We start from the raw sequence: 24091 nt of genomic DNA on the forward strand, positions 1-24091 counted from the left end.
AGCTGCATTGCTACTGCCTCTTAAACGTGGTGCTGGTCCTGGGCTTCCTTTTGAACTGCACCCCAGTGTGCAAGGGGCAGAGACATTCAGGTTCCCTCCCTCCTTCCCCTGGGAGTCACTAATCTTCACTAGGATGAAGGGAATTGCATCTCTCCTCTCCACCATTTCAGGGTCTACATTTCCAACCAATCCCTCCCGTAAAATGTAGTAAGGCATCAATGAAGAATATTACATCTGTGCCCTGCCCTCAGCTTTGGATCCTAATGGAGCATAAGGTTTGCCTTTCCAGGTCAGGCCGTCTAGCCTGGTAACCTGGCTGTGGCATTAACTAATACCCGGTCCTGCAAAACAAAGGTGACAGGCCCCTATTTTATGCACCCAGCCAGTTGAACGATGGTATACATGGGAGGGAAAATTACGATAATTACCCCTCACCTGTGATGTGAGTCCAATTATAAATGTACCAGTCCATTAATGAATGATTTACTCATGCCTCAGAGAGCTCATTAAATTTAAAATGAGATTCCAGTTTCTTATTAAAGTTTAAAGGAAAACAGCAATAACAACAGTATATTTTGAAGTGTCACACATGGTGAGTGTTTCATTGCTCAGTCAGGTTTTACAGGTAAAATCAGGCAGAAAGATTTCTCCTGGCCAGGAAACTGGAATGAAAATGCTCGGGAAAAGAACAGGGGTCATCTCATTGAAGATCAGCATGGCCATTTTTCAATCAGAGGTGACTAAAATGCAATGGTCGCTGTTCCTGATTTCACATCTTTTGGAAGATATCTAACTGAAGGTGTAGTGGCATGGAAAAATTTGATTTTTTTTGGTCAAAAAAACAAACAAACCACCCCTGAGAAAAAACCCCAAAACTTAGTTTTTGGCCAAATACTGAACAGTTTAGGGTTTTAGCCATAAAATCCAGTGGTCAGGTGTTTGTATTTTCAATGAAAGTCAAAATATTTTGTGGAATCCGGACACCATTTGTGAAAAACCATGTTTAGTCAAACCCCCGTTTTTCCATCAAAACCCAGTTTCGACAGAACATGTCTGACTAACCGTATTTGGGGGAATCTCTCTCATGGCACAGGGCTGGGATTCAGGGGATCAGCGCTCTATCCCAGCTGTGCCATGGACTTCCTTGGTGACCAAGGCAAGGTTCTGTCACCATCACTCAAGATGAGCTGTCTTACTTGATGAGCGGTCCCTCTAACGTCAGGAGGGACACCTGTGGATTCAGATGTTGCTCAGTATCAGAGTATCAGAACCCTTTCTGGGCCCCTATTTCCTTGATAGGAACAATGCTTCCTGACCTCACAGTCTGTGCTGCTTGATGAGTTAAAGTGCAAGGAGATCCTTCCAGGCCAGCCATTCTTATAGACTGAGCCTCTGGGTATATAAAAATAAGGTAACACTTCCCTCTGCTGATTCTGCTGTTGCTATTAATTAACTGCTTTGAGGCTGCTTAATGTAACGCCTTCATGAGGCAAGATGCATCTTCAGTGAGGTAGCCACGTTTTTTCGAGTTAATAATGGGAGGCTGTGACGTGAGTGTAGGAGATGAAATGTAAGGAGGAAAAGGACAGCTAAATAGCCACTGGGCATTTGGGGTTAGAGATAGGGCCACCAGGGACTGAGCTGAGGAGAGGATGGCCTAGGTTATAATAGACGTGTTGGGTACGAGGTGAAAGGGGTGTACAGTGGGGCATTCAAGAACTTGGAACTTGTGTTTGGTGACCCACCTGAATACTGTCAAACTCCTGTAGCTGTTTGTCTGCGGCAGAAACAACAACGCTCGACTTCTTCATTAAATCCACGACGCGACAAACATGAATTAAGCCCTTCGGCTGCCACTCTCCCCACTTTGTGGACACATCAGAAAGAAACGGGCTCATTAATAGCACCAATTAGCATAGCAGGCACTTAATGCCATGCGTTCCGCTGACATCCAAAAACCTCTCGTTACTCATTCCATTTGACTGGGTGTGGCGGGGGTGAAGAGGACCGACGCAGGAGCACTTTTAGCAGCATTCAATATTGTTATTCAATTAAATGTGTGGGGACAAACTGGCAAAAGCACTCTCTAAAATTGACCTTGTTATCTTGCTGCTGTCCTTATTTGCAGGCTCAAAACCCTGCATAAGTTTGAACAAATAGAGGCTCGTAAGGGGGCCAGAATTTCACAGAGGCAAAACAGGTAGAGAATGGTGCAACTAATTTGTATGTACGATAGCTATGAGTGTGCATGCTCAGAGGGTGAATGTGCACTGGAATCCAAGAATTATGATTGCACTTGAAAATTCCAGTTATACACTACACTCCAAAAATTAAACCCGGTATAGATAGAAACCACTTTTCTCCAGTCAACATAGCCAGAGCTGGAGCTGATCCAGGATAGGGCTCCCTCCACCCTGACTTACTGCTCCAGTGCTCAGATGTGATGTGACAGCAGTGGCACAATGGGCTAGTGTGCAGGGATAAGATCTCCTTTATTTATCTTTAGTAGAGAGATTTAAGTGGCACAGGAAGACCTTTTGGTGCTCATTTATGACTGCTTGAGGTGCAGCTGGAATTATTAGTGAGACAAAGATGGTGAACCTGAAATGCTGCGACAATTTAAGAAATAGTTTGACACACATCTTCATAAGCACAACCCCTCCCACCCCCCAGCCTGGGAAACCAAGCTGTCAAACCAAACTCAACAGGAGTAACAGTACAGAGATGAGCAGCCACCACCCATGGTATAGTGCCAGTCTGCAGTACACTGCATCCTGCCGCAGCGTGAAAGAAAATATGGGTGAAAAGGTAGCATCTTTAAAAACCGTTGTCACATGCACAACACTGAACGTGACATTGGGCTGTGTGTGACGTGCATTTTAACAAGTGCTTGATTAAAGAAGATAGCAACATTTGTGTTTGGCTCGATTTATTGAATAGTTTTCTCTCTTATTTGGAAAATGACCTTCCCAAACAAAATCCTAGCCTTATTATATATTTGTATTGTGCTAAAGCCTACAAGCCCCATTGTGCTAGGCCCTGTACAAACTTATAGTAAGAGACGGGCGCTGCCTAAAGGCCTGACAGTGTAAATAGGCAAGACAGAACAAAGGAGGCAGAAAATAAAGATTAGACCTAGTTTTACAGAGGGTGAACTGAGTCCCTAAGGGCATGTCTGCACTGCAATAAAACACCTGTGGCTGGCCTGTGAGCTGTCAGGGCTCAAGCTGCAGTGTTGATGTTCAGACTCAGGCTGGAGCCTGACCTCTGGGACCCTGTGAGGGAGCCTGGTTACATTAGCGAGAGTGTCCGGAGGAGAAAAACAAAAATGATAAGAGGTTTAGAAAACATGACCTATCAGGAAAGGTAGACAGAATTGTGTCTGTTTAGTCAAGAGAAGGAGAAGGGGAACCCAATAACAGTCTTCAAGTGTGTAAAGAGGACAGTGATCAGTTGTTCTCCATATCCACCGAGGGCAGGACAAGTAGTAATTGGCTTAGTTTGCAGCAAGGGAGATTTAGGTTGGATATTAGGAAAAACTTTTTAACACAAAGAATAGTAAAGTACCAGAACAGGCTCCAAGGGAGGCTGTGAATCCCTCTCACTGGAGGTTTTTAAGAAGAGGCTAGACAAACACCTGTTGTTAGGGATGGTCTAGGTATACTTAATCGTGCCTCAACTCTGGGGACTGCACGAGATAGTTTCTTGCGGTCAGCCCTACATGACTATGGTTCTATCATTGATTAGTTCATCACAAACTTTGTTGTGTTATTACTAGACATGGTCCCAGATCAAGTTCTCCAATCCAAACAACCACAGACTTGGTGGAATTTTGGATCTGGAGCCAGTTCTGAATTGTTTAGCTCTGGCCTGTCCCCACTTATTAGTTTATAGGGTCAACTATGCGCCAAAGAAAATTCAACACTGACCATATTTTGCAAGGTTTGTGAACTGATTCTAATTTCCTCTTTATCTTATTTTCCCCTTAGTGCAGATGGGGACTTTGCAGTCACCCACCTGACCAAAGCCCACCTTTTTTATGATGGACGAATCAAGTGGATGCCCCCTGCTATCTACAAAAGCTCCTGCAGCATTGATGTCACCTTCTTCCCCTTTGACCAGCAAAACTGCACCATGAAGTTTGGCTCCTGGACTTATGATAAAGCCAAAATAGACTTAGTGAGCATGCACAGCCATGTGGACCAGTTGGATTACTGGGAGAGTGGAGAATGGGTCATTATCAATGCCGTGGGCAATTACAACATCAAGAAATATGAGTGCTGTGCGGAGATCTACCCTGATATCACCTATTTCTTTATTATCAGGAGGCTGCCCTTGTTCTACACAATTAATCTGATTATCCCCTGCCTCCTTATCTCCTTCCTGACTGTCTTAGTTTTCTACCTGCCTTCGGAGTGTGGTGAAAAGATCACCCTTTGTATTTCAGTGCTGCTGTCACTGACCGTGTTCCTGCTGCTCATTACGGAGATCATCCCTTCCACCTCCTTGGTCATCCCCTTGATTGGAGAGTATCTGCTTTTCACCATGATCTTTGTCACCTTGTCCATCATCATCACTGTCTTTGTGCTCAACGTGCACCACCGCTCCCCTCGCACCCACACCATGCCCGACTGGGTGAGGAGGGTCTTTCTTGACGTTGTCCCACGTCTCCTCTTCATGAAACGGCCCTCGGTGGTGAAGGACAATTGCAAGAAGCTCATCGAGTCCATGCACAAAATAGCCACCTCACCGCAGCTCTGGCCTGAGACTGAAGCGGAGCCTAAGTTCACCACCTCCTCTTCAAACAGCCCTCAGAGCAACGAGCAGTCACCCACCTCTTCCTTCGGCGCCCATCTTGAGGAGCAAGCCAAACCCCAGCCTATCAGCAAGTCACCTTCTGGCCAGTACTCTGTGCTACACCAAGAGCCAGCACAGGCTAGCTGTTCCTCCCTGCAGCCCCCTTGCCATCCGCTGAGCGACACCCAGTCCGCGTCCATCTCCAAGGGCAGATCGTTAAGTGTCCAGCAGATGTACAGCCCAAATAAAGTAGAGGAAGGCAGCATCCGCTGCAGATCCAGGAGCATCCAGTACTGCTACCTGCAAGAGGAGTCCTCCCAGACCAACGGCCAGACCAGTGGCTCTCCGGCACCTCAGCGGTGCCATCTAAACGAAAAGCAGCCCCAAAGCAAAACCTCCCAGTGTAAATGTAAGTGTAAAAAGAAGGAGGCAACCGGCTCTTCGGGGCAAGGAACCAAAACTCTCAGCACCAAAGAGCAACACGTTTTGCTGATGTCCCCTGCGTTGAAGCTGGCAGTGGAGGGGGTCCATTACATCGCAGACCATTTGAGAGCAGAAGATGCCGATTTCTCAGTAAGTACAATTGGCCGCCTGCCACCCCTTGTGATTGTCAAATGGGGATAAAACAGCTCGTGTAACAGTTGTAACTAGAACTGGCTGAAAAGCAGGTCAATAATCCCTTCCATCCCTTTTGAGTGTCCACATTTCCATGGAAAAAAAATTCAAATTGTGAATCAGCTCAATCAGCTCTAGTTATATCCTTGGCTAGGATCCAGTCAATGAGCATTGAGGGCCCTCAGCATCTTGCAGGATTGCCTCTCAGGTTGGCAGTGCTGCCCTGGTGCTGCTGCCTATTTAATGAACTGTCCATATAGGAGATGATCGTAGCTTATTGTTGAGAACCACATCTGTCATTGCTCTTTTAACCCTGACGCTGAACAGATTGGCTTTGCTTAGGAATTTGCGCTGTGCTATTCCTCTGGCACTGGATCTTGTTAACACCATTGTTTCTAAGCTTAGCATACTGCAGCTCAGAGTCGTAGCTTCAGTTGCCTATAAATAGGATCTGGACACAGTTTTATAATGTTACGGCAAAGAACTAGAACACTTGGTGAAAGCAAATCATACCGGACTGAGTTCTACACACCTGACCTATGGTCCTGCAAGTTGCTAAATACCTCCCATGAGATGCTGAGCACTGTAAATGGAGGTATGCTAGGAGAGGTATAAAATCATGAACGGTGTGGAGAAAGTGAATAGGGACATGTTATTTTACTCCTTTGCATAACACAAGGAGGACACCTGACGAAATTAATAGGCAGCAGGTTTAAAACAAACATAAGGAAGTAGTCCTTCACCCCACACACAGTCAACCTGTGGAAGTCATTGCCAGAGGCTGTTGTGAAGGCCAAAAGTATAACTGGGTTCAAAAAGAATTAGCTAAGTTCATGGAAGATAGCCATTGATGGACCTATTAGCCAAGATGGTCAGGGGCACAACCCCATGCTCTGATATCCCTAAACCTTTGACTGCCAAAAGCTAAGACTGGATGACAGGGGATGCATCACTGAGAATTGTCCTGTTCTGTTCTTCTTCTCTGAAGCATCTGGCACTGGCCACGTCAGAAATCAAGATACTGGGTTAGATGGATCATTGGTCTGACCCAATATGGCCGTTCTTGTGTTCAGATGTTAAGCCCATCGATTTCAATGGGAGCTGACGGTGCTCAGCACAGGAACAGCCCCCCAAATGTTGCAGAACATAACAGCCCATTCCTAAAGCTATTATCTGGGCATGGAAAGCTTGTACCACTGCAAGCATCAGATTAAAAAGCAAAAAAGAGAACTAAAAGGCAATCGCTGCTGTTCATTTCTTGGGAACGTGACCAATTTTTACTTTACAGATAAGCCTGTGTTAGACAAGGAATTATCACCCTCTGTCTTCTCCTGCGTATTGACTCTGGATAGTCTGGAAAAGTGAAGCAGCACAGTCGTTTATTGCTAAGACAGCCAGGAAATACTGTGAGGTTAGGCTCTGGTTAGCGCTCTCAGGGTGTGATTCTCTACTCTCCTGAACCTGGGGTAATTATTTACATCTCTGTGAAGTTACTGCAAAGCGGTTGTAAAGACTAGCATTGGTAGCATTTTACGTCTACTCTGAAAAATGGCAGTGCCAAAGGCCAGGGAGTGGGGAATCAAACCCTAATTTTTTCTCTGCTGGATACGTTGCTTCAAGTCTTATCTGAGGCCAGTAGAGAAGAGGAATGCGGTTTGGCCCATAATTTTCTAATCCACGTCAGAGAATTTGGAACAGTCCATCAGAGAAGACAACCAGTTATTGCCTCATGTGAGCTCAGAACTGGAATAGGACAGGACTGAGGTGGGAAGCTTACCCAGAGCCTTCACAACCTATGTCTGAGTCAAGTCATTATGTGTAGCCATCTCCCGTGTGCATGAATACTACATTCACTCACATCTATTGTAGCTCTTTCACCAGGTCGATGGCAATGGAATGGGACGGGTGGTTAATTTAATAGGAAGCATTAAGATCACCTGAAAAAATCACTTGCTATAACTAGAACCCTAACATTCACCCACTGGTAGAAAATGGAGTTGATCAGCTGCAGCAAAGATGCATTTAAGACTACACTTTTGATTTCCAGATCTAAAGGTTTATATTTCAATGCAACATGTGGTGCTTTTGGACATTTTTCACCATTGCCCCTTTTAGACTGTAAGCTCCTTGGGGGAATGATTGTCTTTATATTTGTATCCTGTACAGTGCTGAGCAGAGTTACATAAATGACAAAGAACAAGAACCCTAACAAGAAAAGCAGGTTACTGTATGTTGGTATTTACATGCCCGGACACATTACCATAGGATCTGAGTGCTTCACAGTCCTTAAGGTCTTCAGAGGAATTAAGGTGCCTAACTCCCATTGAGGTAAATGAGAGTTAGGCACCTACATAGTTCTGAGGATCTGAGCCAGAGAGACTCAGGGCTGCCTACATGGTGCCTTAATCCACCTCAGCTGGGGTGTGAATTCTAATATGTGCCTCTGTGTTGCATACTCAGTGGCCCATGTTGACTCTGCTGGAATGCACTAAAAGTTCCCTAGTGTATATGAATGTGATACTCTTTGAAACAGGACCACATTAACACACCCTTGGAACTTTTAGTGTGTACCAGCAGGGTCCACACAGGCCAGTTAAATGTGCAACACTCTGCTGCACATTAGAATTCATACCCTCCCTAGTGCTGCCTGAGGTACCTGTACCCCAACGTGCCAAAGGTCACAGAGACTGAAGCCGGGACTCCAACCCAGGCTCCCAAGTCTTTGGCTAATGCTCTAATCACTGGACCATCCCTCTTCTCTTCTGGGCCACAGTCACATCACAGTGAGTTAAAACTGGGTGAGCCTGACTCTTAAAATCAGAGTTCCTGCACAAATACTCACACTTCTGAACACACTTCTGAACTGGATATTTGCTTTCTGCATATGTTCTGCAATATTTGCTTACAAGTCACTATTCTGGCAAAGAAAATTCAAGGGAGGTATGATTTGAAGCCATTTAAAAATATGACTGGAATAATTATTTGATGGGGGAGAGGGTTGCAGAATTTCCCCCAGTTTTATTTCTAAACACTCTTGGGTCTGCTCTAACCTGTGCCACATGCAATAGCCCCCAATGGACCATCTGCCAGCTAGAGATCCCTGGAGCACATCAGCGTTCCAGCCATCCCTCCTCCACACACCAGTCGTGTGTACCGGGGCGGCATTGAACCGGCACAGGAACTGGCTAGATAGACTGTACAGCACCTGCAAACTCCCTCTTCCCTGGAGGGAGTCTTATATGGGGAGATCTGGCTACTTTATAGCCCCTTATCCTTTCCCTTAAACAACCTTGAATGAGCCTCTCAAATCTAAGTAAAATACAGATCAATGCTTGTGTGCCGGGTATTGACATCTGTATGCAAGCTGCTGCTGATGCCTCTGCAGATTGCACTGCGTGGGAATTGCTGTATAGAGGGCAGTCCAAAAGGGGAATTTCAGTCAGAAGGAAAGACTAGAATGCAGGCAAAAACATCTAATATCCCTTTCTTCTTATTCTCTTTTCATCTCCTCTCATCATTTCCAGTTTCTCCCTTCTGTGCTCTGTCTGTGGTGCTGAATGTCAATTTACCAGCACTGGATGCAAACCCATTTTTGAGGAGAACTGAGTATTCTGTGAAGATGCAATCGAATTCAGAAGCAAATTTCAACTAGACTGCTCACAACCCACTCACGTTTACTTTCCTGGAATAAACCTAGCCCCTAAAGCTTTACCAGCACAAATACTTACAGCAAGCTCATTTTTACCTTGGCTGCTGGAATATTTGCTGAAAGTGAATTTCCAGTTGTTCAGTGGACTGTCAAGTTCAAAATACGTGCTCTGTTGGTCACATACATAAGACATCAAATTGTGAACCAGAAACAATTCCCCAGAACTTACCTAGCTATCACACACAGTACGAGCGGTGAATATAAACCTGTGAAAGTCACAGCCCAATTCCCAATCCAGCGTTTGCGCTCAGCAAACGATGAACAAATTAGAGACTCTCATGATGTGCTCATGGACAAATGATGAATGGAGGGGGGGAATGAAATTCCTAGACCATTATCCTCTGAGAATTTTCGTCCTGATCCCACACTCGGTGGGAGTTTTGCCATGGATTTCAATAGTTGCAGGATCAAGACATTCACTCAGCTGTGTTTGACAGGGATTCTGAGCATTAAATAGCCATCGTAGCGCCATTAAGAGCTCAGTCGTGCAAGGTGCTGCGTAGTTTGGCCCCAGGCCAACATGCCCTGAAACCAGTGGTCCCCAAACTTTTTTGCTCCACACCCCCCTTGCCCAATCCGCACCACCCTACGAGCCAGAGCTGGGGTGGGAGCCAGGAGTGAGGCCAGGAGCCTAACCGGGACCCAGGAGTATGGCTGGGGCTGCGGGTCCGGAGCATGGCTGGGAGCGGGAGTGGAGGCGGGAGCTGGGGGGAGCCAAGGCTGGGGCCAAGCTGGGGGCAGAGCAGGGCTAGATGGTGCTCCTTCCCAGCAGTGGGTGGATCATAAAAGCTCATCATATTGCTTTGTGAGCATAGCGTAGGAGGCACTTCTCTGGTGGAAGAAGAGTCATCCAGCGTTAGAGGCCCCATCTCCTCTCAATAATCATCTCTTCTTGACGTTACATTCTGTAACCTACTGTAGTCAGGTGTTCGTTAGTCTGGGCAGGGGTCAAAACCAGCCTATGTAATGTATGCATTGGGTTCAGATCGTTCAGCCCCATGAAATGTAAATATTTTCTTTTCTCCCCTTTGAACTGATTTTAATTGTACTATGGAGTTTATTCCCAGACTGCTTGATATTAATTTAATGGGACTCTTGGGGAAGGAATATATATATATTCACACATAGATATCAGATTCCATGCACAGTGTTCACTCCTTTTACGGGATCTGAGATGTATGAAAGCATAGGTAGCGGGGATACAAGTTAATTTTGTGTGTTTTGTTGTAATGGATGGATCATCAGTAGCATGCACTCACCTGTGCACCTCTGGCACTCAAATTTTGATCTGTATTTTGGCTAATTTTAAAGACGGCCTCTCAAAGTTTGAGGGAGATGATACATCACAAGGAAACAAAAGAACTGCTGTCAAATGATTAGTTGGAGTATTACATGGCCATGATCTTATTGCAGAATTGTACCATCCGATGTCACAAAATAGTGGAACTGGGCAAAGAGGACACAAAGTGATTTATGAATGTGTTTGTGAATAAATGTTAGGTGTTCTATGTGGTGTTTACAATGGGATGAAATTAATCGTTTGGAAATATTCAAGTGACTGCTGTACCATTTGTAAGAATGTTTATGAATCCCTGCAATTTCATGAATCTTAGTACAAAGAACGATGTAAGGGAAGTGGGTTATTTCTTATTCACTACTCATAATTTGTTATTCTCCTGTGTAAAATCTGGGTTATCCATTCAGAGAGCAGAAGTAATACTGGATGACTTGAGCAACTAAAACAAGTCATCTGAATAGCACATAATCAAAGATGTGAACAGTTTATGAGTGTGCCATAGGCTGAAATTTGTTTGCATAAGCCACTCAGTGAACATTTATTAATTACAGACACATCTGAAGATTCACAATTAGCCTGCAAAGGATTTGTGAACCAAAACAAGAGCTAAATGCAGGTAACTTATTTTAAATGAATAATCTTCCAGCTCTACAAAACATCACAACATATCACACACAGAACTTAGACTTCCATTCAGGCCACAACATGTCATGATTTCTCTGCAAACTTCATGACTTACCACCAGCTGAAACTCTATTGTGAAATCACGACTAATGTAGAAAGAAAAGATAAGAGACAGGTTTTAACACAGTGACTCCATTGCATTCATGGGAGCTGTTTTGTTTGACTATGCCAGACCATAACATTTTATTAGATGGCTACTAGAATGACGTTTAAAATGCCACTAAAACTGTGAAAACATGATTCATTGACACTTGAACAGCTTCCTTTACCTTCAACTTGCAGCAAATTTAGGAAGCCTTTAACATTGAGCAACCACGTTTTAGGTCTCCTACCAATCACTTTTTGTTTCAAATGCACTAATAATTGCTCAAAGCAACTTACAAAAGCAGTTATTTTAAAACAGTGTCGTGTACTTAGGATTGCTACTGATTAACCTTGGGTTAAAACCACAGCTATTTTCACCACAGTTTAGTTCCATGAAGTAGTAAATACTGAAGTTATCCAAAGCAAGAACTCATGTCCCCTTTAGAGCTCCACAAGGATATCTGTTACACCTCTTACCTGACGTGAGGCCCTGACTAGCTTGATAAAGCACTGATAATCCCAGGGAGGAATTTCCAAAGCACTCAGCGCTGTCATATCTTTGTTCCCATTTCTAAATAATGTTGCAGTAACTTTTTAACTCTTCAAAGATTTAGTACAGTGGGTGAGTACTGGGAGTTAGGACAGCTGGGTTCTGTTCCTAATTCTGCCAGTGACTTGCTGCATTCCCTGCAGCAAAATACTTAACTTCAGTAGAGGCCTCAGTTTCTCTATCCATAAAAGGGACATAACTACACTTACCCATTTTTGCAAAGTGCATTGAGCTCTATGGATGAGCAGCACTGATGTATTAATGTCTTACTCACTGTTGAGCTGATCATCAGGGCTACAGTCTAATAAATTGACAGCAAACAATGAGCCGAACTGCCAAGTTTCAGCTCTTAGTCCTGAGATGTGGTCAGACTATTAAACACCAAGTAGAACATTATAGGAAATGTTAATGGGCACATCCATATAAATCAAGATTTTACACTCTGTTCAGACCTCTTCCTGGGGAAAAAAAATCGTAGCTGCAGTACAGTAGATGAGGTTGTGATGTGCATGTGGTTCTTTATTCAAAGAAATGTTCATCTATGAACATTAAATCCTCCTCTGTGGTACAGAAAACCTTTTGGTCTCCCCAGAGAGAAGGTGTTGGGTAAATCCTTCCACAGCAACATGAGAGTGGGGCGAAAGGGAATTGGCATGATCATTTCTCTTATTTGCTCATTTTTATTTATAACTCAGCAAAAGCAGAAGATCCTTTCCTGGAATGGGTTTGGTTTCGTTAATTCCTCAGTGAAGGTGTATAAGCAGGGGGTGAAGTAAACACCTTTTCCCCCAACTTGAACCTCTACCTAATTTGAGCTACAGTTGTGGTTAATGGAAAATGGTTTCTCACATATGCAAAGATGCTGAATTATCTATTTGCATATGCAGCGTGTGCACAATCGTTGTAATTACATATGCAAATTAGGCATGTCAAAACTGTCTGAAAATCTGTCCCTTGTTTATATTTAATAGAATTAATTCCTGCCATTGCACAAGGCGCTTGAATGTAAAACAGACCCTCGCACTGGCTAGGTAAAAGGCAGACATTGTCATTTCACCCTCACAGCCCTATAACATCCCTTGTCTCTCTGTGTTCCCAGGTGAAGGAAGACTGGAAGTATGTTGCAATGGTCATCGACAGAATCTTCCTTTGGATGTTCATCATAGTCTGCTTATTGGGAACCGTTGGTCTCTTCCTTCCCCCCTGGCTGGCAGGAATGATCTAAGAATAGCTTTGGAAAGAACAAAGTACATCCCATTCTATGGATTTTAGTCCACCTGGAAGGAGACAAGAAGAGAGAGATGGAGACAGTCTCTATGAATAATTTACTGTGTATCTGTGCATGAATTGTTCCCGAGTGCTCTTGGGACACCTTCCAAGGTCACATCATTTGCCAAGCCATCCTCATCTTCTATATCTATTTTAAGGGAGAAATTGTTGTAAAAATGTATACATAGCATGGTGGCATTCATTGACATATATGCTATGATGTCAGAAAACGGGCATGTTCCCTAAAGCAGTACAAACAGAGGCATTATTTACAGACCAGCCCCTGGCAAATTAGGTCCATTAATCTTGAGAGGTTTCAGTGCGTCCCGCGACGTAGGGTCGCGCCAGCCGGATGGAATGGGTCAAGACTGTGTGTCCCTGTCAGAACCATTTAATAAATCAAGTTTCAAATTTGGGACTCCTGTGCAAGAGACTGTCTGTGCGTCTCGGGGGGAGGGGCCAGCCGGAGACACAGACGGCCAGACCGCGAAGGGTGACATCTTTGTTCTGCAGCAGCCCACCCCCTTCTGAGCCACTGGCGACCATTATCCTGACAAACGTCTCAGCCACAGCAGCCTTTTCAAAGTGTTCGGGCCAAGTGTTGCAGTCTTTCCTCATGCAAAACTGCAGGAGTAAGAGTTTGGCTTGAGCAAGGACCTCAGGATCCAGCTCAAAGCGTGGCTCAGTCCATCCACATTAGCCTTTGGCTTAGTCTGCTTCTCTTAATGGAAAGCTGCTTGCTCACAGACTTTGGCTGCTGCAGGTGAACTCCATCTCTGTGGCTCTCAGCAAAGCGTGAAACACTTGGCACTTGTACAGTAATGCTTTTAGGATCCAATGAGCGAGGGGGATGCAGCTTGAAAAGTCTTGCAGGTAGGCATAGTGGCCAGTTGTTAAATGCAGACACTTGAATAGGATACCCAGATCCCACGCATTCAGGCAGCTAAAGATGGCATCATGGATGAGAGTCTCAAAAAAGATTTTGGATGCTTCGCTTGAGACTCTGGGCGCCCATAAACATTAGTCACCTCTGAAAGTTTTGGCCTCCATGCAGAAGTAAATGTCCATCTGGATTACTCCTGAGGCACCCATGTTTGAAAATAAAGCCAATGTTATTAAAGCCCTGTATTATACAGGAAGACGAGTGTTTCCTCGGTGTATCAAGATTTCCTTGCTGTGTGCATGTCACTTTAACCACCTCCAAGACTTGAGAAAATTGGATATGATGGTGTGTTGGATGGTTAAGAAAAATAGAAGGCAGAGAGCTTGCCACTCTTTTCAACCAAAGCCAGGCTGGAGTGAGTTATAGGGATCTCAGTGGGGGTAGATTTAAAGGAGTGATTTTAAAAAAGCTAAAGGTGACGCCTTTTGAATTTCATGGGGGATGATCATTAGGCTTTACTAGCATGCATGAGCTTCAATCCTGTCCATTCAACCTAGGAGGGAAGGGCACCGTACCAGACCCTCATGTAAGAGAACAATAGTCCAGTTACAGACAAGAGGATCACCACAAAGATTCAGGAAATAGTGTTTCTGAGCTTTGGGGTCCCTTTGCTCTCTAGGTAGGAAATTCCCAAACTCTCCGACCTCTCCCAGATCATCATCTGGTTGAGTGCACTTTGAAAGTGGTGGATGGTGGCTGAAATCCTGGAGTCTCCTGAGGCTCATTACACTATTACAGAAAATTGAATCTGGAGTGACTGGCAGGAATACAAAACTGCAATTACCCTCATTCACAGAAATGTCCTGCAGAGCGTAATAAAACAAACACTTTTCCTCACATCAACACTTCAGACATTGCCACTAGGGCAGGTTAGTACCCCTGAGGAATCAGCATCACTTTGCGATCAAGAGGGTGACCAAAAAAAAAAGTGGAAAATGAAACAGTTTAAACTTGTTACAAACATATTGTTTATATTTTGGGAGATATTCAAGTGCCTTTGTAGACACCCCAGGGGTTTTGTGAGGCAGGGCACTGTCTCCCCCCATTTTGCTGGTATCATAGGACTCTTCAGTAAGTGGTAACTTCATTTCTTTACACAGGGAATAAATTCTTTAGGATTCTTAGTCACACCTTTGCTGGAACTCAGAATCATAGAATCATAGAAGATTAGAGTTGGAAGAGACCTCAGGAGGTCATCTAGTCCAACCCCCTGCTCAAAGCAGGACTAACCTCGGCTAAATCATCCCAGCCAGGGCTTTGTCAAGCCACAGCTTAAAAACCTCTAAAGATGGAGATTCCACCACCTCCCTAGGTAACCCATTCCAGTGCTTCACCACCCTCCTAGTGAAAAACTTTTTCCTAATATCCAACCTAGACCTCCCCCACTGCAACTTGAGACCATTGCTCCTTGTTCTGTCATGTGCCACCACTGAGAACAGCCTAGCTCCATCCTCCCTGGAATCCCCTTTCAGGTAGTTAAAGGCTGCTATCAAATCCCCTCTCATTTGTCTCTTTTGCAGACTAAACAAGCCTAGTTCCCTCAGCCTCTCCTCATAAGTCTTGTGCTCCAGCCCCCTAATCATTTTTGTTGCCCTCCGCTGGACTCTCTCCAACTTGTCCACATCCTTTTTGTAGTGGGGGGCCCAAAACTGGACACACTACTCCAAATATAGCCTCACCAATGCTGAATAGAGAGGAATAATCACTTCCCTCGATCTGCTGGCAAGGACTAATGAACATGATTCTCTCAAGAGTGCCCATGGGGAATGAGTTTTACTCGGATACCTTTCTCCATCCCCCCAGCTCTCAGCTTTGTCATTGACATTATACACTCCAGGCAATTTATTGAAAATATAGAATATTTTGTATGAAAGTTTTAAGCATGGGGGAAGGGGGGAATCCTGAGACTATGCATCTTTCACCAGAAATCTTTTAGTTAAAAAAATCATTGACTTATGCAGACATGTGTCCTGGTAAAACCAAAGAAGTAGCTAGTAGGATTTAACTCCAACCACTGGATTTCCTGTGTACATCATCACACCACATAGGTTGCTATTGTTTTATCCACTGTGGTAATCAGAGACATTCAGAACTTTTCTAAAGAGCTTGACTGGCCTAAAACTGGGACATCAGCCAGAATATAACTATAGAATAATGAGTTAGTCTAAGCCCTCTGGCTAGTAGTGGATGAGATGAAATATGAAGAGAGATTTTTAGCATATGAAAAACTCAAGAGATGAACCCAGCCAGCCTAATAATACTTTTAATGGCCCCCTGCTTGGAACAGATTCATGTTGGCTGGGCAAATTAATTTAAGGAAAAAAATAGGAATCCAGGGTTGTAACTTAGTGGTAGCACTACACACTATGTTGAGTCTCTCTGAAGGCAAAATGGCCAGTGTGTATAGGGTGTGGCTAAATCTATTGTACTTAAAGAAACAATGATATGTCATACACAGTAACGCCTCTGTCTCCAAAATAGATCTCGGTATTTTGTGCTACAGCCTCGTAAGATAGAGCAGGTCACTACCACTGGCAAGACGTTTGTGATCAGGCAAACAGATATCTAAGGCTTGTCCTCTCGTTCACGTTTACACTAGTGCAGCTGTCCTGACGTCAGTGGATTTACTCCTAATCTACACCAAGGTCAGAAGGAATCAGGTCCTGGAACTCTAGTCTGCTTGTGACCACCTGAATTACTACTTCAATTTTACACTAGCTGGCAAGTATTTGCTACATCAGCCCCCATAACCACAATCTTGCACAATTTGTCTTGGATACTTGGCTCCAGCCATTGGCTACTTCATGACTACTAGTAGCTAGCTCTTACAATAGAACAATTCTGGTGCCGCTCCAGTGTTTTCAGTGGAGTAACACCAGAGCCAAATGTGACTGAAGATGCATGCACTTTGAAAGAATGAGAGATTCTACACTTGTTCCTCTCAGAATTCAAGAATAAAAGCCTTATCCATTCCCCTGCTGTTGTAGGGATCCGCCCCTATAGGAGCATTTCATTGCCTAGTGCTCCAATCAATGTATCTTCTATCAATTCCTTTTCCCATAATCTCTCTCTAAAGGATATTAGCTAATTCACCTTGGAATTATACTCAAAGAATGCTGCCTAGACGGACAGGCATCTGGCAAGATGTATATACACAATGTGATATAACAGCATCAGCCCCCACCACTGAGCAGAAACCCTTTCAGCAGCCTCTTCCCCCCACTACCTAGATCCTTCTAAATCCACCCCTCACGGCAGTGCTGCCCTCTTATAGGAACTGCCTCTCCCAGCATGCCTTTCTGATTCTGGCCCTTTAAATTGGGCAGAGACAGCCAGCTCCAACCTTCAGGTAGCCATTTTATAACTAATGGGTGCTTGCAATAGCTTCCTTCTAGCTGGGTGAGTGCTCTGTATTCCTTTTACTTCATTCCCTCTGCCCCAATGTAAGTTTTCTCCTTTTCTTTCCTGATCAGATGGCAAAGCCTCATGCACACTGGGTTTTTCCACAGAGTTTTTTTTTTTTTTTTTTTTTTTTTTTGTCATGTGACCACTGATTGGATGAGTTTGTGGAGTAAAAGTAGGCTATTTTTGCACAGTTAAGTGGGGTTGTGGCAATTGCCCAAGTGCTGTTCACCTCTGGTTCCTTGAGAGCCTCTTTTTATACTGTCTCATTTACTCTCATTGAGATACCCTGGGGGGGGGGGGGAAAGCATTTTTTAAAGATAGCCCTGCCTCTAACAACAATATGGAGTGGCAGGGGATTGAATTCCATAGGGATGCTTAGAGGGTAGAATTAGTGAGAACAGCAGAGTTGGCCTTTCCAACAATTGGGGGGAAGCAATAAAAAAAACTAGCTGACTACATATTTTTTAAAAGAGTCTCGGTCCCAGCCAGTTCTCCAGTGCACTATGCCTAAAAAAAACAAATAAAATATTACAAAGCAAATGCCACATTACCTTGGAGAGCAAATAGATCGTGATTTGGCCCAGAGCTTTGCTCTGTTTCCACTGCCCAATGGACTCCAGCGCATCTATTTTAGTCAAGCAGCAACGTGTGTGCACAGTCTTGTCCAGGTACAAATTTTCTTTGGTGAGCCCTCTTGCCAACATTTGGTGGAGTATATTTACTGGACTTATATTTTCTAGCTGTAGCCAGTTCTGGGATTGAAACAGAACAAGCCAGGATTCAAGGGTCAATGCTGTCACATTTTTCCAAGTGAATTTAGCTACCGAGGCCCAGATCCACAAAGCTCTTTAGGCTCCTAGTTTCCACTGATCCAGCCTTTGTGGATCTGGGCCCAGTTGCTTCACTGATGTGACCAGCATATGCTTCCTTAGCAAACACATCCCCCTGGTGAGGGGAAGCCCTACTGGGAGTTTTCAGACTGACACTGAACCTAGAAAGAGCTTAGGAAATTCAACCAGCTGCATTTCAGCTGTGGCAGTGGATGTTTCAGCTTAGGCAGGTGAAATGCTAGTGGGGAGAGGACTGCAGGCACCATACTGGTGGGTATTTGTTACTAACACAATACCTGAAGCCTTAGACTTTTATGCAGGTAATGGCAGTGACTGATACAGCCTGGGTTTACGTAGTGTGAAGCCCTCTGACCAAGCCAATCCAAATAGTCTCCCACATACTGTCATATAGGGACACACAAACTCCATTGTGAGTTACTTTTAACACCCTACCAAGCAATTCCAAGTGAGTGAGGTGTTTCTTCCCACGTGGGATGCCAGTGAAGACTGGTCTGTGTGTAAGCAGAACACAACACTTCACGGTTCCGTTCCATTCCATGGCTACATTTTGAATCCACCAAGTGTAAGTTTGCTGAATTGGGTCCTGTCATCTGCTTTTCACCCAGGATAAATATAAGCAAATTTCAAATGTTATTTTTACCGAAGGAACCTGAGCTGTATCTGCTTACATATGCATGACTGCGCAAATAGATCATCTCACCCAGGAGACATGCATCTGAGAGTGCAAATGGGTAACTTCTGTGTGCAGGTTTTTCTTGATATCAACAATAACCCATGTGAGGCTAGTTTTTTAAATGCTGACCCTTGTGCTGCGGTTATCTGTGGACAAAAAAGATGTCCAAGATCTAGCTAACCAATTATACCCAAAAGCAGGTTGCTAGCCATTTAAGTGACATTAATCACATCCTCAAAAAATGGTGGGTAAAATAAAAAATGTGCCTCAAGTTATTTGCACTCACAAAATTGCACATGCAAAAAGGAATCTAGGTTGTCATTTCTTTAAAAAAACATCAGGGCCTTTTATCTGCACAAATGTGTGTTTCAGGTGCTTGCCCCAGCATATGTACATTCTAATTGGCATAATTCAGAATTTTTTAAATATATAAAGTCCCTTTTACCTCTTCGCCTGTCCATCGCATACTTCCCCTCCCCTCCAAATTGTGTCTCTGTTGCCCCTGATAGCAAGTGGGTTAACATACACACAGCAGCATTTGGAATTTGAGTTAATGTAGGTTCTGTAGATTTATTTGGGGAGTGTTTCCACCTTAAGGAATGGGGAAAATGCAGAATAATAGCTTTTTGACCTTTCCAAATCAAAACATTCAGAGCTCAACAACTTGTACCTGGAACGTCCATCCCCTTACATACATTTGTTCTAAACCTCAAATTCACAATAGGTTTTATGTTTGTGTTCCTTTGCTCCCTCCCTTTTTTTCTGCCTGGTAATTGAGCCCTGATGACACTTTGTCTAAGCGGTAAGGATCACTAGTTTACAGAGGTCACATTTAAAATCTTGCCAATTTTGCCTCACGTAAATAGAAAAAGTTACCTGTGTAATTACAGTATTCCTCTATGCTTTCTTATATTGACAGTAGGGAATGTTGATCATCTTACAAATACTGATCTTAGGGGAAAGTTCTAGAAAATTACTAATGATGAATCCCGTAGAGTTTGATAAAAATTTCACACTATTTATAGAATGTAATTATCTTCTTTCTGTGTTTTATGTACTGTCATAGCTGGGTTATGACTCTCTAACCAACTCTACATAATGGTTCAAAAAGATCTACAGAAAGGTTATAATTTATTACATTCTATAGGACTTTTCCATAAAGGTGAGGATTATTATTTAGTTACTGCATCTAAGCCACTTATCTTTGTAAGGAGGATTTCCATATCTATCCTGTGTATTTCTAAAGGGCCTACCTACATGGTTTCTAAATGTTGGATCATTATGGACTAGAATTTCAAAGACATCAGCTGTGCACAGCTACCAGTACTGCAAGTGCAAACAGGTTATTGTTTACACACATGACCATCACTGACCATTTGTGTACAGTTATCCAGTTTGCCTATAGTTAGAGGAAATGTGCACACAAATTTGGTGCATGGTAATGGGGGCATTTTGCTCCTTTTCTTTGTATCTAAACTTCTTTATAGAGGTGACGCAAGAAGTGTCAGTCCAGATTTTCAAACACCAGTGACGTTTTATTTGCTCTTTTTTGTGTTGACAACCCAGTTTCAGTAGCAATTATTTGAAAGCGGTTCCAATGTAGCTCTGGTTTGGGACCGATACAAGCTGGTACAATATAAAACAACAAAACTATAATTAAGGTGTTGCATTACCAGTATCAATATCATTTGGTACGAAAGACTAATTATGGCCTGTACAATCAGAATGTCATACTGTAATACCTCTGGTAATATACTGGTAAAACTGTACAGTGTTCTATGTGGTACAAGGGAAAGCTGTTAGCTCAGAGAAGGCAGATATGGAGACGGCCCAGTAGATTATCTAGTCCATCCTTTGTCAATGCACAATTGCTCTATTTTCTAGTACTTTGCTTAAGCTGCATAAACCTAGACTAGGCAATGGGCTTCCATCACTCCTCTGCAAAGGCGATTCCACAGTCTAATGATAGTCATGTATATAATGAAACTGGGAGGAAGGCTTCCATATTGTTCTAAAGGCAGAAGTGGTAGAAATAGTATTAGACTTTATTCCATTGTCACCCGATAGATAACATGACATGGTCCCCTCTGTATGGGTTTGCATCTTTCAGTCCCTTGGACTTTTTTGATCATCTACACACAAATCAAAGTGGCTGCCCCACAATAATGGCTGAAAAAAATAAGGCACAAGTGAATAAACATGAGCCATTTCTCCAGACAGGTTTTTGAACATTTCAAATGCCATAAACATTATTTTTGGCTCAGCTCTCTTGTCATTCCAACAGCTTGAATCTCTAACTGTATTTCTTTACCCTGCTGCGGGACACATGACATCAGTTCAGATGCACCAACTGTCCGCTGCAAAATGGTTCAGATAATAACACAGAAATATAAGTGAGGGGATGGCTAGCTATGGTCTGCATACAGTCTGGTTTTGTGGCTAGAGTTTTATGCTTAGTTTAGAGTTCTTTGCTTCCATACTAAAATCCAGTGCAACCGGGGGGGGGGGGGGGGGGGGGGGAGAGAAAGTTTGCATTTAGTTTTCAAGTTGCAGTTATGCTCTGGCTAGATAGAGCCTTCGTGCAGAAGTTTCCAAAGGACAGGGATCAGTCCACAGCAGCCCTGCCTCCACCATCAAGGGATGAAATCTACATGTGGAGAGAAAAACAGGAGATACTACTGAATGGGAGAATAAATACAACACAAAGCACTGAGGACACCGGGGGCATGATTAATCTTCCAAATCTTCTCTCAGGCACCAGCTAGTGTCCGTACTTTATAGGACTTCATGTAATTGGGAGTCTTTTATTCTAGACATTAATATATCGTGTCATTGGTACCATGAAAATAGCCCAGGTTAACTGGCTAGCTCAGTGCTGGGAGGAAAAGCTTTCCACGTAAGGGAAAACAGAGCCATTAGTAGGAAGCAGAAGCATCTTTAAAAATCTACTTTGCCTTCTTCAGATGTGGTCCACATAAATGGAGAAAAAGGGAAAGAGAGGTACGGTTAAGTAAAGAAGCACAGGTTCATCTGACAGAGGGTGAAAATATCCTTCAGCAGAAGTCCTGAACCAGTTCCCCTTCCTGTACATGGTATATACAAAGTATATGAGACAGAGATGGAGTGATGAGTAAAGAGCAGAGCTATACAGTTGATACAGGCTAATCCAATGACTGATGAACATTCAGCAGAATTTTTCCACATGGTTTGATTGTGTTAAGTACTTAGGAAAGAATGTTTTCCAGGACAGACTGTCCTCAAAGTATGGCCAGGGGAAAAATAAAGTAACTAAGACGTAGTAGTACTAGTAGTAATAGTTTTTCTAAGACAGTTTGGCCAGGTAACCAAAGATACATCAATGGTTCAGCTTCAAAAATCATCACCTTCATATAAAGAATCAGGATTTACCTCTTGTGCTTGCCCTGTAGCATCCAGAGTTATCACAATCACCTGGGTAGCCAGGCTCCCCAGGATGGCCTCCAGCACCAGGAAAACCTGGGGGGCCCGTGCTCCCAGGGGAACCCTTCGGACCTGGGTTTCCTATGACTTGTTCTCCTGGAGGGCCTGAAAAATTAATGGCATCTCAAATAGTATAGTATAACTCTGCTGGTCCAATGCAATATCTATTCTCTGCTGACTGCGATCAACTATTGCCAGTTATCTGGGGACTTTTCCCCTGCCCTTTTGAAGCAAGATGAGGTTGGAAAGTCCCCTCTGCATCCTGATGGAGATCTATGGACCGCTTTCCCATTTCCCACAATGTAATCCTTTCCTTCTGTTCACCAGTACCCTAGAATCTTTGTGATGCGGCCAGCATCATTCTGGCTGAAGAAGGCTACAAAGAACTCTTGTCCGTATTCATCAGTGGTCTCTCCTAAACATCAGGAAGAGGAATCCCCTGATTAGTATGATGACACATCTTCACCCATAGAGAGTCCACCCAGCCCCTGATGGTCAGGGGATCAGGATTAGGGAATCTCCACAAGATCTCCCATGTGGAGAATTACCAACCACTAATCCCAAGGTCCTGGCAGGAATAATTGGTTTTATGTCTTTATATGTCAATGGCAACAAAATCTTAAATACATGTAAGAACACTTTCTGCAATGTTCTCCTGCTGGAGCCTGCTCTCACTGAACTCAGCTATAATCTCATTGACTCCAGCTAGAGCAGATCAGGTTCTTAGCGATGGGAGAATGTATAGATATTTTAGGTTCCAACAAAGTGGGGCCAATTTTCAAAGGGCCTTTCGCTTTGTGAGACACATCTTCAGCTGGCTTTATACCACTGGAGCATCTGGCCCTGCGTGCACCAAACTCTGCAACAGTGTAGGCAACATGAATAGTCTATGTAAATTGTATAATTAAAAGATACAATCACCTAGTCAGTACGTAGACAGTGGGGATATGTGCCTCTTTACCAATGGGGACCCTCTTTGGAAAATATGTCCCATTGAATCTTAGGAACAGAGGAACTGCCATACTGGAGCAGACCCAGGGGCCATATAGTCTGGTTTCCTGTCTCTGATAATAGCCAGCACCAGATGTTTCAGATGAAGATGCCAGAAACCCCACTGGGGACAGATTTAGGCTAATTTGCCCCTCATGAGTCTGAGTGTTGCTCTGAACTCGGGATGAGGCTGTTTCAAGCTATGCACAAGCTGTTTGCTCAAACTCCTTGGTAGCCCAGATGAAGAGTCAACGTTATGACTAAAACAGAAAGATTGTATTCACTGTACCTGCTCGTCCTTTCGGTCCCTGGACTCCTTCCTTGCTGGCTCCAGCCATCCCTTTCTCCCCCTTGGGTCCTGGTCCTCCTGTTTGAGGATGAGAGAGATGTCACTTACCAGAGCTTCACAGCTTCCCCTGAATTAACATCCTCTGCTCCAGCATCCCCATAAGGTGGCTCTTACGTGCTATGGTCTTTTAGGAGATGGTGAGCTTTAGTACCACACACAGCAAAACAGGATCTCCTCCTCTAACCCTTCCTGTGCAGCTCTGCATACGTGTCCTTTGGCATTGTCTCTTAAAATGTGATCATGCCCCTATTCGATGAATTTGTTTCAGTGGATACTCATCTAATTAATATAAATCAAGTAATCTTTTAATATTATTTATACCAGGTCTTTAAGTGCGGTGCACTGCACACATACATCTTTAGGGTGCTGTTAGCCCTCCACTCTTGAATGCTGTTTTAGTAGTGCTGTAGAAATTA

At 43.7% G+C, this 24091-nt stretch overlaps 2 protein-coding genes across 2 annotated transcripts in view; one reads left to right on the forward strand and one right to left on the reverse strand.

The window, feature by feature from the left end:
* Positions 1 to 13414, forward strand: part of CHRNA4 (cholinergic receptor nicotinic alpha 4 subunit) — a 30117-nt gene extending 16703 nt beyond the window's left edge. The window contains exons 5-6 of the mRNA XM_067554608.1: positions 3990 to 5370; positions 12836 to 13414. Of these exons, the coding sequence (XP_067410709.1) occupies positions 3990 to 5370; positions 12836 to 12961 (1507 nt within the window). The 3' untranslated portion in view covers positions 12962 to 13414. The remainder of the gene's footprint in view (positions 1 to 3989; positions 5371 to 12835) is intronic.
* An 8262-nt stretch (positions 13415 to 21676) lies between these two features.
* Positions 21677 to 24091, reverse strand: part of COL20A1 (collagen type XX alpha 1 chain) — an 84171-nt gene continuing 81756 nt past the window's right edge. The window contains exons 38-40 of the mRNA XM_067554092.1: positions 23616 to 23693; positions 22286 to 22441; positions 21677 to 21960 (exon numbers count right to left, since the gene is read on the reverse strand). Coding sequence (XP_067410193.1) covers positions 21884 to 21960; positions 22286 to 22441; positions 23616 to 23693 — 311 coding nt within the window. The 3' untranslated portion in view covers positions 21677 to 21883. The remainder of the gene's footprint in view (positions 21961 to 22285; positions 22442 to 23615; positions 23694 to 24091) is intronic.

Source organism: Emydura macquarii, unplaced genomic scaffold (assembly GCF_026122565.2).
Source record: "Emydura macquarii macquarii isolate MOO-44397 ecotype Brisbane River unplaced genomic scaffold, CSIRO-AGI_Emac_v2 contig_1483, whole genome shotgun sequence".
NCBI classification, from domain to species: domain Eukaryota; kingdom Metazoa; phylum Chordata; order Testudines; family Chelidae; genus Emydura; species Emydura macquarii.